Source organism: Dipodomys merriami, unplaced genomic scaffold (genome assembly GCF_024711535.1).
Source record: "Dipodomys merriami isolate MVZ:Mamm:240054 unplaced genomic scaffold, mDipMer1.0.p SCAF_25, whole genome shotgun sequence".
NCBI lineage: Eukaryota > Metazoa > Chordata > Mammalia > Rodentia > Heteromyidae > Dipodomys > Dipodomys merriami.
Genome location: NW_027203937.1, coordinates 13724945 through 13742335, shown reverse-complemented (window position 1 = coordinate 13742335; position 17391 = coordinate 13724945). Strand labels below are relative to the sequence as shown.

At 43.2% G+C, this 17391-nt stretch overlaps 2 protein-coding genes across 3 annotated transcripts in view; one reads left to right on the top strand and one right to left on the bottom strand.

Annotated features, from left to right (window-relative positions):
- Rsf1 (remodeling and spacing factor 1) overlaps positions 1 to 5690 on the bottom strand; it is a 128035-nt gene extending 122345 nt beyond the window's left edge. Inside the window, exon 1 of one of the 2 annotated variants that reach the window (XM_070034934.1) lies at positions 5477 to 5690. In XM_070034934.1, the coding sequence (XP_069891035.1) occupies positions 5477 to 5666 (190 nt within the window). In that variant the 5' untranslated portion in view covers positions 5667 to 5690. The remainder of the gene's footprint in view (positions 1 to 5476) is intronic. The other variant, XM_070034932.1, reaches the window with a different exon arrangement.
- A 411-nt stretch (positions 5691 to 6101) lies between these two features.
- Aamdc (adipogenesis associated Mth938 domain containing) overlaps positions 6102 to 17391 on the top strand; it is a 35129-nt gene continuing 23839 nt past the window's right edge. The window contains exon 1 of the mRNA XM_070034931.1: positions 6102 to 6219. The gene's annotated coding sequence lies outside the window, so the exon portion shown is untranslated. The remainder of the gene's footprint in view (positions 6220 to 17391) is intronic.

The window sequence follows — 17391 nt, the reverse complement described above, 5'->3', positions numbered from 1 at the left end:
CAGTTCAAAGTCAGCTCGGGCAAGGAAAGTCCGTGAGACTCTTATCTCCAATAAATCACTAGAAAACCAGAAGTGGCACTGTGGCTCAAGTGGTAGAGCACTCACCTTGAGCTGAACAGCTGAAGGACAGTGCCCAAGCCCAGAGCTCAAGCCCCACAACCGACCAAAAAAAAAAAAAAAAAAAAAAAAAAAAGATTCTGACAGTTGGATGCAGTGGCTCACACTTGTAATCCTAGCTACTCAGGAGGCTGAGATCCGAGGACTGTGGTTCAAAGCTAGCCTGAGCAGGAAAGTCTGTGAAACTCATCTCCAATTAACCACCAGAAAACAGGAAGTGGTGCTATGGCTCAAGTGGTAGAGCACTTACCTTAAGCTAAAGAGCTCAGGAACAGTGCCCAGGCCCAGAGTTCAAGCCTGGTGACCCCCCCCCCCCCACACACACACACCCACACCAACACACACACAAATTTGTCACAGACTTTCCTGCTCAGGCTGGCTTTGAATCGTGATCCTCAGATCTCAGCAGCCTGAGTAGCTAGGATTACAGGTGTGAGCCACTAGCATCCAGCAAAAGTTTTGTCCTTTTATACGTGACTATAAACTAAAGCTTTAAGTCATAAACATTAAATGTAAGAATAAATGAATATGCAGATAGTCCCAGCACTCAGGAGGCTGAGGCAGGAGGATCATCAGTTCAAGGTCAGCCTGATAAACAGTGTGGTTACTGAATATATATAACCTATATTATATATATACAAATATACATATTATATGCTACATATACTATATACTATGCATACTATATATACTACATAGTAATGCTGTATATAGTATACTATATACTATACTATATAGTAATACTATATATAGTATATATAGGTACATAAGATCATCTCAAAGAAAAATAATGAAATTAAAACACTCACAATTCAACTTATTTAATATGCAAATCATTCAGCCAAGTTGTATATCTATGAGAATCCATTCATCCATGTATACTTTGACAGACTTATTATTATATATATATGCTACTTTCACCAATATCACACCTACACACACACACACACACACACACACACACACACACACACACACACACACAGAGTATATTTTCTTTTTTAAGGAGAAAAAAAGAGATCTTGTGTATCAACACGCTCAGAGTCAATGTCCATCTTCATTTTTAATCTCTATTCCAAAATAATCTACCTCCAATGAGGGAGTATCAAACTCCACACCAAGTACAGAATTGGGAGAATTAAAATAGCATACATGTAAGTAAAGGAAGACAATATAATTCTTTTCATTTGAAATGTCTTTTTTTTTTTGGTGCCAGTACTGGGCTTGAACTCAGGGCCTGGGCTCTTCCACTTGAGCCACAGCTCCACTTCTGGCCTTTTGCTGATGAACTGCAGATAAGACTTTCATGGACTTTTCTACCATGGCTGGCTTTGTACTATGATGCTCAAACTATTTTAACATCAACTATGAATTTAATTTTTTTGTTGACAATTTGGCTTATAGGTGGAGTTCAAGTAACAGTGAATAACACCAACAGTTAGTTGTATGCACTAAAAATCTGTATATACCTTCATTTTCTTCCTTGAAAAATAAAAGCAAAAGTAATACATTAGTCCTTTCTGCTCCTAAAATTGCAATAAGTCCTCTAGAACACAAATCATCAAACTTTCTAGGCTTATGGTACTCAGTACTTCAGTAATTTTCTCACAGCAACCCCACATAACAGTTCTGTTGGGCACCAGTGGCCCACCTCTGTAATCCTAAACTATTCAGGAGACTGAGATCTGAGAATGGTGGTTCAAAGCCAGTTGGAGCAAAAAAAAAAACAAAAACAAAAAAACCCCCACGAGACTCTTATCTCCAATTAATCACCAAAAAGCCAGAAATAGAACTATGGATCAAGTGGTAGATCACAAGCCAAAACAAACAAACAAACAAAAAACCTCAAGGACAGCAACCAGGCCTTGAGTTCAAGCCCTAGCGCTAGCACCAAAATGAAGAAAGAAAGAAGAGAAGGAGGAAGAGGAGGAAGAAACAACAGTTCTACATATTAAATATTTGGCAGACATTTGAAAATCTCCTAAATAGAAAAAGACTCATGTTTTCATTTCATTCTTAAATAACCATAATAACATAATTAAATAACCATAATTGCTTATAGAACATTTATTATTGTTGGGTACTGTACAACTTCTCAAATTTTGAAATTCAGGGTGGATACTTCTCTCCCATTCTCTGTTCCACATTGATTTTCATGATTTCGAAGCTACAATATCAAATTTAAAACTTGTAAACAACTTTTTTAAGGAAAAAGATCACAAAGTGCTTAAACAAGGTCAAATCAGTAAATTAGTTTTCTCCACACATGTCAAAATGTGGATACATTTAATACAATATATGCTATGTAAAAAGTACTAATCTAGCAACACTGCAGAATATATATTAAAAGTATATTGTAAGGAAAAAAAGCAAAAGTTGAATACATTTTTTCCCTCCAATATTGGGACTTGAACTCAGAACATGAGCACTGTCCCTTAGCTTTTTCATTCAAGGATGGTGCTATACCACTTCAGCCACAGCTCCATGCCTATCTTTTTTAAAATGGTTAATTGGAGAGAAGAATCTCACAGACTTCCCTGCCTGGGCTGGCTTGGAATCATGATCCTCAGATCTCAAACTCCTGAGTAGCTAGGATTAAAGGCATGAGTCACTGGTGCCTGGCTTAAGAGTTTTCATTTTCTTTCTTTTTTTTTTTTAAGGCACTAGCATTGCCTCTTAAAAACAATTAAATTCAAAAAATAAAAACAAATTACAAAGTAAAAGTCATTTGATTGTAGTTAAGACTTTTAATGAGCATTCTTTGCAGAAAACATACATAAAATTTAACATTTTAATTCCAAATGCTTTAGTGTGCCTGTGCTGCCTTTTACTTGGAAGACATCGTTAATAAAATTTGTAATGCAAAAATAAATACTTGGCTTATGAAAGATTTTTAAAACATTATTTAATTTGATGCTCAGTTATAAACTTACATCCATATAAATTAAATGATCCAGTCTGCAATCTATATATTATACTACTCAACATTGAAGTCCACACCTTTTCTTCTATATCATAACTCCTCCGCAACAACACACAGTACAAGTCTTGTTAGTTGAACTAATAATGTTTTATCAACCAATATATACAGGCTGTCATCAAAGTTCTGAAAATCCTCTTCCTGGACAGTAAAGGCTTTCACCTACAGAGGTTTTATTTGCCAACTGTGAACTGTGTGACAATTAACAATTATTCTTAGGTTATCTTGACAGTATCTATTCTTTTCATTGCTCTTAGCAACTATACCAATGGTTAAAACCATGGCTCAGCTAAATGATTCCTCTTAACCCAGATAATTTCTCACTTTTACTTAGCTAGTGGCCCAGTACTCAACACTAACTCTAATATTTTTTGTCTTGTTTCTTCTGTTACTAATATAAACTGAATGCACTGGTCAAAATACCTAATAGAAATGGATAAACAACAAATCTTGTACACTATTCAAAATACAATTCCACCCCTCCCTCCCCAAGCCTATGCTTGTGCCTAGACTTGGTCCAAGCAAATTCCAAGAACAATTTACCAGCAGTTCATTCCCCAAACACCCTCTCTGAAAGATGCATTACTCTAATTATTCAATGCATTCTAAAAGTAACTTATTAAGGGATCCTATTTCACAATGGCCATTTCTTTTTAAAAAGGAATGTAAATCCAATTTGACAGTGAAATTACTACATTAGGAGCCTAATGCTTAAATAAATTCTGCAGAAAGTCTTTATGAAATCATGCTCCTATTTTATACTATTTTAAAAATATGTCACTGATAAGTCAGAGGAAATGGCCAGGTGAAGAGATACAGTCCTGTACTATAATTGCTGCATTAATCTGAGTCTTGGATATCCAAAGCATCATTCATATTCTCTATATAATACTTGGATCAACTTTCACACCTGGGCCCTTCCTTGCAAAATGCACACATTCTGTTAATCAGAAACTTCTTCACTTCCCTAGGAAATTAGAAGAACGATTCTTCTTGCTTGGCGAGGAAACAGCTATCTGTCTTGTACAATCCCCATTCCACTCTGGCCATCTAATACAAATCAAAAAAAAAAAAAAAAAAAAGAACGAGAGAAAAACCTCTTTGGAAACGTTTCTTCTCCAGCCAGGGGCTGTACCCAGATAAAAGCAATGCTCAGAGTACACAAGCCTTCTCTGAGGGAAGAAATGTGCCAGAAAAGGGAGAGGCACGGACGGGAATAAATGAGGGTGAGTGTTCAGCGCTCAGTGTGAGGGCTGGAGGCAGCAGGCACAACGCTGAGATGCTCCAGCAAAAGAATCACCGCCACCAGCAGCAGCAGCAGCAGCAGCAGCAGTAGCAGCAGCAGGAAGTTTCAATGGGGCCGGGCAGAGCATGCGCCCTGCACCGCGCGGTGGCCTTATGTGGAAGGAGCACCACTTGCGAACACCAATAATAGACCAGCGGCACCAGAGAGAGAAACATGAGCAACAAGCACCTTCTTCAACTGTTTCCCCCGTCGCCAGAGCCCCTCCTCCAGCTTACAGACTAACCACCCCACCCCACCCAGCAAATGGAAGGGCGACTTCTTCCCCTTGCCGCTGAGATGAAGGGGGGAAGGGATTGGAAAAGTGGGGAGATGCTTTTCTATTATTTTTTTGGGGGGGGAGGTGTCGAGAAGGAAGAAAACTATGGAGGAGAAATTAACCCTCTCCTCCCCAAAGTGGAGAAGCTGAACTGACTTCATCCTCTCCCCCCCCCCCCCCCCGGACGAGAATGGTGGAGAACCTCCCTCCTTTGGCTGGAGGAGCAGATCTCCCGACTGGGCAGAGGGAGTGGAGGGGGGGGGGGGGAGTTAAACCAGCCCTGGAGGGGAAGAGGAGAGGGGATGAGCTTACTCTCTCGGGGGAGTTCCCACCAGAGGGAGGGACAGTCGAGGGACCGCCGGCCCCCGCCCACTCAGGTGGAGGGAGATCAGGGGGCGCGGAGATGGGCCTAACCTCCCCCGAGAAGGTCTGGAGAATGGGTGGGAGGAGGGGAAGAGGAGAAAAGCGCAAAGCTGGCCGGAACCTGCGCTCCCCTTCCCCCGCCACCTAAAGAGAGGGGTGGGGGGGAGGCCGGCCCCGCCGCGGGGCCCGGAGGCACAATGAGCCCCCTTCCCGCCCCCAGCCCCCATCCAGCGACCGACGCCCCCACCTCTGCTCCCCGCGGGACACCGTGGCCCCAGGGGGCCACCGCCCCGCCTCCCCACAGCCCGGGACCCCGGGGGCCCGGCGGGGAAGACGGGCCCCGGCCAGGGGGGAAAGACCGAGGCGTCGCGGCCCGGGCTGTGGGCGAGGAGCGGGGCGGTGGAGCGAGCGCACCAGGGCCGCTTCCCGCCGGGCGTTCGGGCCCCAGGCTTACCTTCCCCGTTGCCGACGTCGGGCGGCGGCGCCTGCAGCACCCGCTCCAGCTCGGGGAACGGCAGCTCGGGAAGGTCCAGCAGCGTCCCGTAGCGCTCCAAGAAGGAGCAGACTACGGCGAAGTTGGGGCACGAACCCGGGCAGCCTGGAGGAGCCATCACCGCCGCTGCCGCCGCCGCCGCCGTCGCCATTTTGAACTGGAGGATGGAGGAGGCGGCGATGGGGGGGCGGGAGGAGTTGGGGTGCCGAGGAATGGCAGGACAACCTCACGGGCGACAGGAGGCGCTCTCGAGCGGGCCCTCCCCCTGAGGATCCGACCGACTCAGGGACGGCGCCGCGATCCCACAATACAACGGCGGCCCAGAGCAGTCGAGAGCGCAGCCAGACGAGGGACAGAGAGGCGCCCTGAGCCTTTCACTTTCCGCCCTCTTTCCACCGCCTGCCCCTCTTGGGCTTCTCCCCTCCCACTTCGGGTCCGCCACAGCCTCGTGTGACAGGGGGAATGAAAACAAGGGAAGCGGGGCGGGGAGGCGAGCTGCAATCCGGAGGGGCGGGACTTCTCGGGGACGACGGCCAATAGAATCGGAGGGGGCGGGGCTTGGAGTGTCCAGCCCGCTGCTGGCTGGTTCCCAGGCGGAGCGCTGGAGGAGCGCCCGCCGGCAGAGATCCCGGAGCCGGACCGCTGGGGAGAGAGGAAAACCTCGGAGCGGCCGGGAAGAGTATTTCTGAGACCAGCAGCTCCGCGTGAGTTTTCGGGGCGGCGGGGGGGAGGAGGGGGTGCGGGAATCTAGGAGCTAACTCGGTCCGGAGAAAGAGAAAGGGGGAAGTATGAGGAGACGAAGACGGGGGGCCTGGCGGGCGTGGGAGCGCGCCGGTGCGGGGAGGAAAGGGAAGGAGCTGCCCGCGGTTGGTCAGGCTGGGACTGAAGCGGTGCCGGAGATCTGCGAAAGTTATGCCGAGGGGTAGCAGCTCTCTGCTGGGGCCCGGGAATCGCGGCTGTGCTACCGGGCGGGCTCTGCCGGGGGGGGGGGGGACCCGAGCCCGGGAGAACGAGCCTCGCACCGTGGGGATCAGCAGGTGAGGGGGGGACCGCGGCACCGAGGCCGGGGGGGGGAGGGGGAGGGGGGCCGATCGAGGTTGCGGGCGTCTAGGGGGAGGAGGCCCTGTGGACGCCAGCGGCGAGGGCTGGAGCAGAGTTCCACTGAGGAGGAGAAGAACGTGGTCGGAGGCCGTGGAACAGCAAAAAACAAACAAACAAACAAAAAAGTTTGTCGGGAGACCGAGTTCCACTCCGTGGGGGGCGGGAGCGTGGGCTAGCCGGTGACATTCTCCCAGAGAGAATCCCCGAGGGAGGGGGGGGACCACTAACACCGGGAAATAGAATGTGCACCATGCTGAGGAGCCGCTGGAATTTCGGATTCAGCCACACTTGAATCCTGCTGGCATCACTGCATGACATCACTGCATGACATTTCTTGGAGCAAATAGGGTGTCAGTTGTACCTACCTCATGGTGGTGGTGGTGGGGGGACCCCTTAAGTGATTAGCACAATGTCGTGTTTTAAAATTGGTTCTTTGCCAGCAAAGGTGTGCCATTTCAGTAGAATGAAGGTAGGTATCCGAGGTCTACAGTTTATTACTTTGAGCCAAAATGTTCAGAGTACATTCGCAGCGTACTTCCTAAAAATAAAGGGATGTACAACTCAAATCATATGAAATAGTAAAATGTGGGACTAAAGGAAGATAAATAGTGGCTAATAATTATATCACGATTTCCGAATTCACATTGTGGGGTTTTGTTGTTGTTGTTGTTGTTCCATCTGCAGGTAAAAAAGGGAAGTGAGCAAGAAAAGAAAACCACACTTTTCCATATCATTTTTGTTATCTAAAGAAAGAATACTCAGGGCTGGGAAGGTGGCTCAGTGGTAGAGCGGTTGCCTTGCATGCCTGAGACCCTGGGTTCGATTCCTCAGCACCACATAAGCAAAAAGAAAAAAGCTGGAAGTGGCGCTGTGGCTCAAGTGGTAGAGCGCTAGCCTTGAGCTGAAGAGCTGAGGGACAGCGCCCAGGCCCAGAGTTCAGGCCCCACTACCGAACCCCCCCCAAAAAAAAAAAGAAAGAAAGAGAGAAAGAATATTCAGTTACCAAAAGAAAAAAAATTATGCAAGAGAACTTTATTACCTAAAACAGTGATTCTTAATCTGAGGAAAATGCAAGCCCTTTAAAGGAAAGACTGTTTTGAAACTTGGCAAAAATAGTTTTAGGGAAATAAGGTGTTCTTAAACAACCACTAAATTAAGACATCCAACATTTTGATAGAACTTTGTACTTATCTTTCACCCTTGGGGAACTAAAGAGCCCAATTTAAGAAAAATCTGACCCACATGCATCTCTAGCAACCACTATGTGACTAGAATTAAAGGAAAATTATATAATCATTAGTTAACAGCTCAACTTTAAAAGCCAAGTACACAACAGGTACAGATCTTTGTGAAGTAGTATGTATGGAAGGCCCTTCCAAACAAAAGGAAGATTTCATTACATATCATATAAACCTTAACCCAGATTTTTTTAGTTCTCAGCTTTTCTAGCACCTTGCCTTCCGCTCTCCCAAGAGATTGGAAAATAATATTTTAAAAAAAGAAATGAAAGCTTTAAAAAAAAGTAGTATTCAAAGGAGATTGACAATGAGTTTAGAATGTCTGCCTTTTCTAATCCAGATTGGCATGGGAACAAAATCTCTTGAGTATCAGAAAACTATATACACCCAGAAGATAAGACATGTTTTAGGACCAAGCAAGGTTCAGGTCATGCTTCACAAAGTCCATTCTTGAAAATAAGCAACACACACCCAGATACCACTTATCATATCAGGCTTTCTGGGCCAAGTGAAATTGTAGGTTATAACAGTCTAATCTGAGTTTTATATTTATACACACATACATATATAAATATAAGTATATACACACACATATATTCTCAGATTTAAGTGTGAAGGTAGTAAAAACAAGCTATTTTTAAAGCCTGTTATTAATTTACAGTATTGCTACTTTTACGAAGAGGCCTTTAAGCATTAAATTACACATAGTTTAACTTTGTAAGAAATTTCTTAAGGTAGTTGAAATTTCACATCTTCTTTGTTGTTGGTGGTGGTGGTGCTGGTGGTGGTGCTGGTGCTGGTGCTGGTGCTGGTGGTGGTGGTCATGGTCGTGGGGCTTGAACGCTGGGCCTGGGTGCTGTCCCTTGACTCTTCAGTTCAAGGCTACAGCACTCTACCACTTGAGCCACAGTGCCACTTCCAGCTTTTTCTTAAGTAGTTTATTGGAGATAACAGTCTCAAGGACTTTTCTGCCCATCTGCCCCATCTGGCTAGGAACCTCAATCCTCAGATCTCAGCCTTCTGAGTAGCTAGGATTATAGGCATGAGCCACTGGCGCCCAGCCTCATGTTTCTTAATTTTTAGGTTATATATTGAATTTTTGCCATTTAACAAAGCATTTTATTATACAATGTATCTTGATCTATGTCATCTTTCAACACCTTCACCCCCTCAGTGCACCCCTTCCACTATTTTTCTCAGTTCTGTGGCATATACAATGCATTCTTGCCTTCATTCTACTCATTCCCCCTTTATTCTTCTACCTCTCTCCCTTGTCCCCCTTTAGTACCCATTTCCTGGTACTTACTTTGTTGGGCTTTGACTTAGTCTTATATTATATTATATTAACTTATGTTAACTGCCTTGGTGTCACCCAGTGTGTTTACTTCTAGATTTATAGGCACATCCTAGCTCCTACAACCTGTATTTCTCTGGGTCTGGCTTACTTCACTGAATATAACTTTTTCCATATTGTTCCATTTCCTTACAAATAGTACCATATTATTCTTTCTGATGGATGAGTAAAATTCGAGTGTGTGTGTGCACGTGCACGTGTGTGCGTATTTTTTTTGATCCATATGTGCATTGAGGAACATCTGGACTGATTCCATATCTTGGCTGTGGTAAATAATGCTGTAATAAACATGGTTATGGTGAATGCTTTAGTGTTTCCTTGTTTGTGCTCTATTGGATAAATACCCACATCCTCTTACGAAAAGAATTAATTTGACAAGTTAGAATTAATGGCATATTTGCACACAATTCTAAAATAAATGTCAAAAATAACACTCTTCCGTACTACCCCTTAGTAATAACAATAAAATATTTTTTAATAATCCAAATATCCATCAACAGAATTGATAAGTTACAGAAGTGACTCTGATTGAGAAGTATTAGACACTTAAACAGATATATGAAATTCTAATCCCCTTTTACAACATTTCCATGTTCAGAAAATAAAAATGATTTATGAATTACTGTACTATAGTACCGTGCATACCTGTGCACACTATTGACAAAATATTGGTGATTCTTAAAACTATGTTGAGAGAGTCGGGCACTGGTGACTCAATCCTGTAACCCTAGCTATTCAAAAAAAGCAGAGATCTTAAGATCAAGCATCAAAGCCAGTATGTGTAAACAAATCTGAGAAACTCTTATCTCCAGTTAACCAGCAAAAAGCCAAAAGTGGTACAGTGCCAGGCTTGAGCGAATAAGCCAAGCAAGCATACAAGGCCCTGAATTCAAGCTCCAGTGGCAGTGGAAAAAAAAAGTGTTGAATAAAAGAAGGCAAAGCTGGGCGCCAGTGGATCACGCCTGTAATCCTAGCTACTCAGGAGGCTGAGATCTGAGGATCGAAATTCAAAGCCAGCCCTGGCAGGAAAGTCTGTGAGACTTTTATCAATAAACTACCAGAAAACCAGAAGTGGCTCTGTGGCTCAAGTGGTAGGATGCTAGCCTTGAGCTGAAGAGCTGAGGGACAACTTTCAGGCCCAGGGTTCAAGCCCCATGACCAACAACAACAAAGAAGGCAAACACAAAAGTACTACACAATTCCACTAATCTATGCAAATAGAAACAAAAATAATTGTTTCTTTTGAATTAGAAAAGGAGGAGAAGGAGTCTTTGTCGATGTATTTTGTATCTCAATTGTTAAGTCTGTCAAAACTAACCATAGGTAACATCTGTACATTTAAGCAAATATAATCATGCTGTATTAAATTTTTTTTTTTTTGGGTCCGGTCGTGGGACCTGAACTCTGGGCTTGGGCGCTGTCCCTCAGCTCTTCAGCTCAAGGCTAGCGCTCTACCACTTGAGCCACAGCGCCACTTCCGGCTTTTTTCTTATATGGTGCTGAAGAATCGAACCCAGGGCCTCGGGCATGCAAGGCAAGTGCTCTACCACTGAGCCAACTTCCCAGCCCATCTGTGTTAAAATTTTAATGGTTTATCTCTACGTATACGCAAATTGCATTGGCGGCAGTCTATTTTTTTTTTATCGTAAAATTTATATGTATTTTTCCATCTACCCTTTGGTGCTAAGGATTTAAACCACTGTCTTGCTTCGGTTAGCACTGAGTTGTAAGTTTATGCTTATTTCTTTCTTCCCCACATGTTATCCTTATACTTGTTATCAAAAAAAATTACTGCCAGGTGCCAGTGGCTCACGCCTGTAATCCTAGCTACTCTGGAGGCTGAGATCTGAGGATCATGGTTCAAAGCTAGCCCAGGAAGGAAAGTCCATGAAACTCTTAACTCCAATTAACTACCAGAAAATCGGAAGTGGCTCTGTGGCTCAAGCAGAGTGCTTGCCTTGAGCTGAAGAGCACAGGGACAGTGCCCAAGCCCAGAGTTCAAGCCCTATGACTGACAAAAAAAAATTACAGATAATATAGTCTTTATAAGTACGTATGTAAATGAACTTAGTTGTGAAGCCAGTGTAGGGATTTCTTTATCTTTGATGAGGAAATTGGCATATTGCTGATTTTATAAGAAGAATTGAACCCAGCATGGCAGTTTATGCCTATAATCCCAGCACTCAGGAGGCTGAAGCAGGAGGATGGCAAATTCTGGCTTAGAGGTCAGATATAGAACAACTTCAAAAACAAGAAGAGCTGGAAACATGACTCAAGTGGTAGAGCACCTACCTAAAAGTTACAGTCCTGAGCTCAAAGTGTTGCAAAAAAGAGGAAGGATTGAGAGAGTTTTTCCTTTCTCCACATTTATGTACCAAGAAATGGCTATCTGTAACCAAGGAGAGAGGCCTCACTACACCACATCCTGGGGCCACCTTGGACTTCCCAGCCTCCAGAATGAGAAATGAGATATAGTAGTTATAACAATTGAGTTAAGTTGGGTGTCGGTGCTCATGTCTGTAATCCTAGCTACTCAGAAGGCTGAGATCTGAAGGTCGCGGTTCAAAGCCAGCCTGGGCAGGAAAGTCTGTGAGACTCTTATCTCCAATTAACCACCAGAAAACCGGAAGTGGCACTGTGGCTCAAGTGGTAGAGTGTGGTAGCCTTGCTCAGGGGCAGCGCCCAGGCCCAGAGTTCAAGTCCCATGGCCAGGCACCAGTGGTTCACTCCTGTAATCCAAGCTACTCAGGAGGCTGAGATCTGAGGATCATGGTTCAAAGCCAGCCTGGGAAGGAAAGTCCATAAGATACTTATCTCCAATTAACCACCAGAAAACTGGAAGTAGCGCTGTGACTCAAGCGCTAGAGCGCTCACCTTGAGCTGAAATGCTGAGGGACAGCACCCAGACCCAGAATTCAAGCCCCATGATCGACCAAAGGAAAAAAACAACAACAAAAAAAAATTGAGTTGACTAATAAATGGAAGTAATAGAATAAAGAGTCAAGATTTAAATCCATACATATGGAGAAAATTAATTTTTAACAAGGAAACCAAGACCATCCAGCAAAGAAAGAGTAGTCTTCTTAACAAACAATACTGGCAAAACTGATGTGCCACATACAAAAGAATTAGGGTGAATTCCATCATTCACACCATACGCAGAACAATTCTAAATTGTTCAGACACATAAATGTATACCTAAAACTAAAATTGTTAGAAGAAAATACAAGCATCAATCTTTCTGGCTTTGGGTTAGACAGTGGTTTTATAGGTATGACATCAAGGACACAGCAATAAGAAAAAATGATAGGTAAAATATGCTTCACAAAATTTAAGAACTTTTGAATCAAAGGATACTGTAAACAATATGACAAAACATCCCTCATACCCACGCACTGGTGGCTCATGCCTGTAATCCCAGCTACTCAAGAGGCTGAGATGTCTAATATTATGAATTGGCCTGGCCAAAAAAGTCTGTGACACTCTTATCTTCAATTAACCACCAAAAAGCCAGAAGCAGAGGTGTAGCTCAAGTGATAGAGTACCAACCTGCCTTGAGTGAAAAAGCCAAATGAGAGTGAGGAGCCCTGAGTTCAAACCCCAATACTTGTACATACACACACACATACACACACATAAGCCCACATGAGTGAAGGTACACAAAGCATGTGTACCTAGAATACATAGATAATCATAATTCAAAAATAAAAATACAAATAACTAATTTCACAGTGGGCATAGAGTTCAGAATTGCCAAAGACATTCTGCAAAAGGTAAATTCCAGAGTTATACTAATCAAGATCATAGTTTTTCAAGAATGATAAATAAGTGGTTCAGTGAAATAAAATTAAGAGGCAAAACCAAACCCACATCTATATATGGTAAATTGTGTTTACGCCAGTGTGCCAAGAACTTTCAATGAAGTCCATAATAGGGAGCTTGGCTTAAGTGGTGGAGCTTCTGCCTAACAAGCTCAGGATCCTGAGTTCAAACCCTAGTACTATCAAAAAATAAAATTAAAATCTATAGTTGTCTTTTCCACGGTAGTAAATGTGCAGACTACTTGCAAACTAATGAATTTGGACTTTCATCTCATCACATTACATAAAAACTTAGCCAGCTCCCCAGGAAACACACTTGATTATAATTATAGTTTGAGCCAGCCCGAGCAGACAAGTCCATGTAGCTCCATCAATAACCATCTTGAGATACAGAGGAAAATAAAAAGAATTTACTGAACTAAGTCAGACTAGACCAAATAGTATCCATACTTTTTCAAATTAACCTGAGTTATTGGGATGAATAACTTATCAGATTCTGGTAGTTTCTCATGATATACTATTCATTCCCCCCACGTTCGAGTCCCTAATTTATAAGTGGGTACATTGACTCTTAGAATGAACAGTACATGAATCTCAGGGTGATTATCTCACCATATTCTAATAACAAACAAATATTACATGAAACTTCCAAGAAATTTTCTTAAAGGCATCTGGTATATGCCCTTTGCCCCTTCCTACTTTTTCTCTACATTCTGCTTGGCATGTGGATGTGCTAACAGCTTCCCATCTTCAAGACTGGGAAGCTGTAAGCAACTTTCATACTGCTTTTGTCAATAACTTTGCTGCCTGCCCTATTTAACGATTATCACAGGACTTTAAACTTCTTAACACACCATGCTTCAGGAATATTTAATTGATATGATTATGGTTTATTTTCTACTTCAGACCATCTTCCTTCATACTTATAAAAGCAGTAGCATTTTATCTCCAGGAAATTATTTTGCTACTACAAAATTCCTAGGTAGGGGCTGGGAAGGTGGCTCAGTGGTAGAGCGCTTGCCTTGCATGCATGAGGCCCTGGGTTCGATTCCTCAGCACCACATAAACAAGAAAAAAGCCGGAAGTGGCACTGTGGCTCAAGTGGTAGAGTGCTAGCCTTGAGCTGAAGAGCTGAGGGACAGCGCCCAGGCCCAGAGTTCAGGCCCCATGACCGGACCCAAAAAAAAAAAAAAAAATTCCTAGGTAATTAATTCTCAGTGCATCTCCTTATTTAATTGTTGAATGTGAAACAGCAAAGTAAGTTAAAGAGCACAAGCTGGATATTCTACAGGACTGGATTCAAATCTGGGTTGATCTATCTATTAACTATGTAATCTGGAGAAATTTTCTTCATTACTGTAATTGTGGAGGTGTCAAGAAAAAACTCTGACTTACTTGGCATATGTTGGTCCACAGTAAATATTAAATTCCTTCTTTTCCAGTTCCAACACTGTCCTGAATCTGGTTTCTTTTGTGCCCTACTTAGAAGTTGATATGGACTGGTCAGTACCCTTCACTTCCTATGTTGAACACTATCCTCAAATGTGACTATATTTGAGAAATTCTTTTAGGAAGTGTTGTTATGGTTAAAGGATGTCATAAGGGTGGGACCCGAATCCAATAGGACTGGTGTACTTACCAGAAGAAGAAGAAAACACCAAAAGTGTATCAAAGAAAAAGTGCTCGTAAGCCAGGAGCCGGTGGCTCACGCCTGTATTCCTAGTTACTCAGGAGGCTGAGATCTGAGGATCGTGGTTCAAAGCCAGCCTGGGCAGGAAAGGCCGTGAGACTCTTATCTCCAATAAACCACTAGAAAACTGGAAGTGGTGCTGTGGCTCAAGTGGTAGAGCACTCGCCTTGAGCTGAAGAGTGCCCAAGCCCAGAGTTAAAGCCCCATGACCAACAAAGAAAGAAAAAGTGCTAATAGAAAAGTCATGTAAGAACAGAATAAGCAAGCATTTATTTGCAAGCCAGAAAAAAAAAAAAAAAAAAAAAACCTCATCAGAAATTAACCATGCTGGCACCTTGATTTTTTTAACCTTGATCTTTTTGATATCTTGTGTTTTTGCCTGAAACTGCCCTCAGACCATGATCCTCTTTCCTATACTTCCTGCACTGCTAGATTACAAGTATACACCACTACACCTGGCTTATTTGTTGAAATTGAAGGGGGCCATTAATTTTTTTTTTTCTTAGTTGTGGGGCTTGAACTCTGGGCTTGAACTCTGTCCCTGCGCTCTTCAGGTCAAGGCGAGTACGCGATCACTTGATCCACAGCACCACTTGCGGTTTTCTAGTGGTTTATTGGAGCTAAGAGTCTCACAGACTTTCCTGCCGGGGCTGGCTTTGAACCCTGATTCTCAGATCTCAGCCTCCTGAGTAGCTAGGATTACAGGCGTGCACCACCAGCGCCTGGCTCTCTTTAACTTTTTACCCAGCTGGCCATCAAACCACCACAATATCTGTGTCTCCTAAGTAGCTGGGATTACAAGTGTGTACCACTGTGCCTGGCTTTGTTTTAAAAACCTTACCTTGCATTATAAGAATTTGTATATGTCTTCTTTAATGTAATATTAGTGCCTCAAAAAAAATCATGTAAGTTTTTTATCCTCCTCCCATAAATCCCAAACAGTGTGCTTACCTTCTTTGTTATATATTCTTTAAATGAATATTCCAAAGTTGAATTAGCAAAATTGTATTTGTTAGTATTGTTAGGTAAACAAAATCTGACTTTGTAATTATCATTATTGAAGATGAAGTATAGCTTAAGGAGACGGGTACCAAATTATCAAGGAATGGTTTACTATTAGTTTTATATATCAAATTGGCTAGCTGTAGTGTCTGGTTATTCCATCAAGCACTCATCTAGGTATTGCTGTGAAGTTATTTTGTATATATGGTTACCTTTTATAATCAATTGTAATGTATATATATATATATATATATATATATATATATATATAAAGATTATCCTTGATACATTGAGTAGACTTCAATCAGTTTAAAGGCCTTTTTCCTTGAGGAAAAAGAAATACTGGGGGCTGGGAAGGTTGCTCAGTAGTAGAGCGCTTGCCTTGCATGCATGAAGCCCTGGGTTCCATTCCTCAGCACCATATAAGCAGAAAAAGCTGGAAGTGGCGCTGTGGCTCAAGTGGAGAGCGCTAGCCTTGAGCTGAAGAGCTGAGGGACAGTGCCCAGGCCTGGAGTTAAGGCCCACAACCGACAAAAAGAAAGAGAAAGGAAGGAAGGAAGGAAAGAAGGAAGGAAGGAAGGAAGGAAGAGAGGGAGGTAAGGAAAAGAAAGGCGCTGGTGTCTCACGCCTATAATCCTATCTATTCTGGAGGCCGAGATCTGAGGATCATGGTTCAAAGCCAGCAGAAAAGTCTATGAGACTCTTATCTCCAATTACCACCAAAAAACTGGAAGTGGTACTGTGGCTCAAGTGATAGAATGCTCTCCTTGAGCTGAAGAGCGCAGGGACAGTGCCCAGGCCCAGAGCTCAAGTCCTATGATGGACAAAAAAATGAAGTACTACTCTCAACAACTCCTGCCCCTGTGATTAACGCCTACCAACATTTCCTACTCATTTTGGACTTGTCAGCCTCTACAATTGTGTTTGCCACTTTCTTGAGAAGCTAGTGTATGTATATGTTTGTAATATATGTCCCTACTTCTGATTCTGTGGAGAACTCCAAGTAATACAAGCACCTATTTGTTGCTGAGCTTTACCATCTGCCTTCCTCCATATTCTTTTTTTTTTTGGGGGGGGGGGGAGGGTCCAGTTGTGGAGCCTAAACTCTGGGCTTGGGTGCTGTCCCTCAGCTCTTCAGCTCAAGGCTAGCACTGTACCACTTGAGCCACAGCGCCACTTCCGGCTTTTTTTTTTTCTGCTTATGCGGTGCTGAGGAATTGAACCCAGGGCCTCATGCATGCAAGGCTAGTGCTCTACCACTTAAGCCACAGCACCACTTTCAGTTTTCTGGTGGTTTATTGGAGGTAAAAGTCTCACCGACTTTGCTGTCTGGGCTGGCTTTGAACCGTGACTCTCAGACCTCAGCCTCCTGAGTTGCTAGGATTACAGGTGTGAGCCAGCAGTGCCTGGCTCTTGTTCCATATTCTGTTGCCTTAATATAATAGCCTAGTCTAGATAATTTATAAAGCAAAGATGTCTGTTTGGGATTATGGTTCTGGAAGTCTGAAAGCATAGGACTGGCAACAGCTCAGTCCCACAGGATGCCCTATATATAGTGAAAAAGCAGACCCAGCAGCTAGCTTGTTAAGGAAGGAGGCAACAAAAGAGCTGATGTACTTTATAGCAACCTGCACTAATGAAAACTTAGTCAATCTCAGGACAAGGACGTT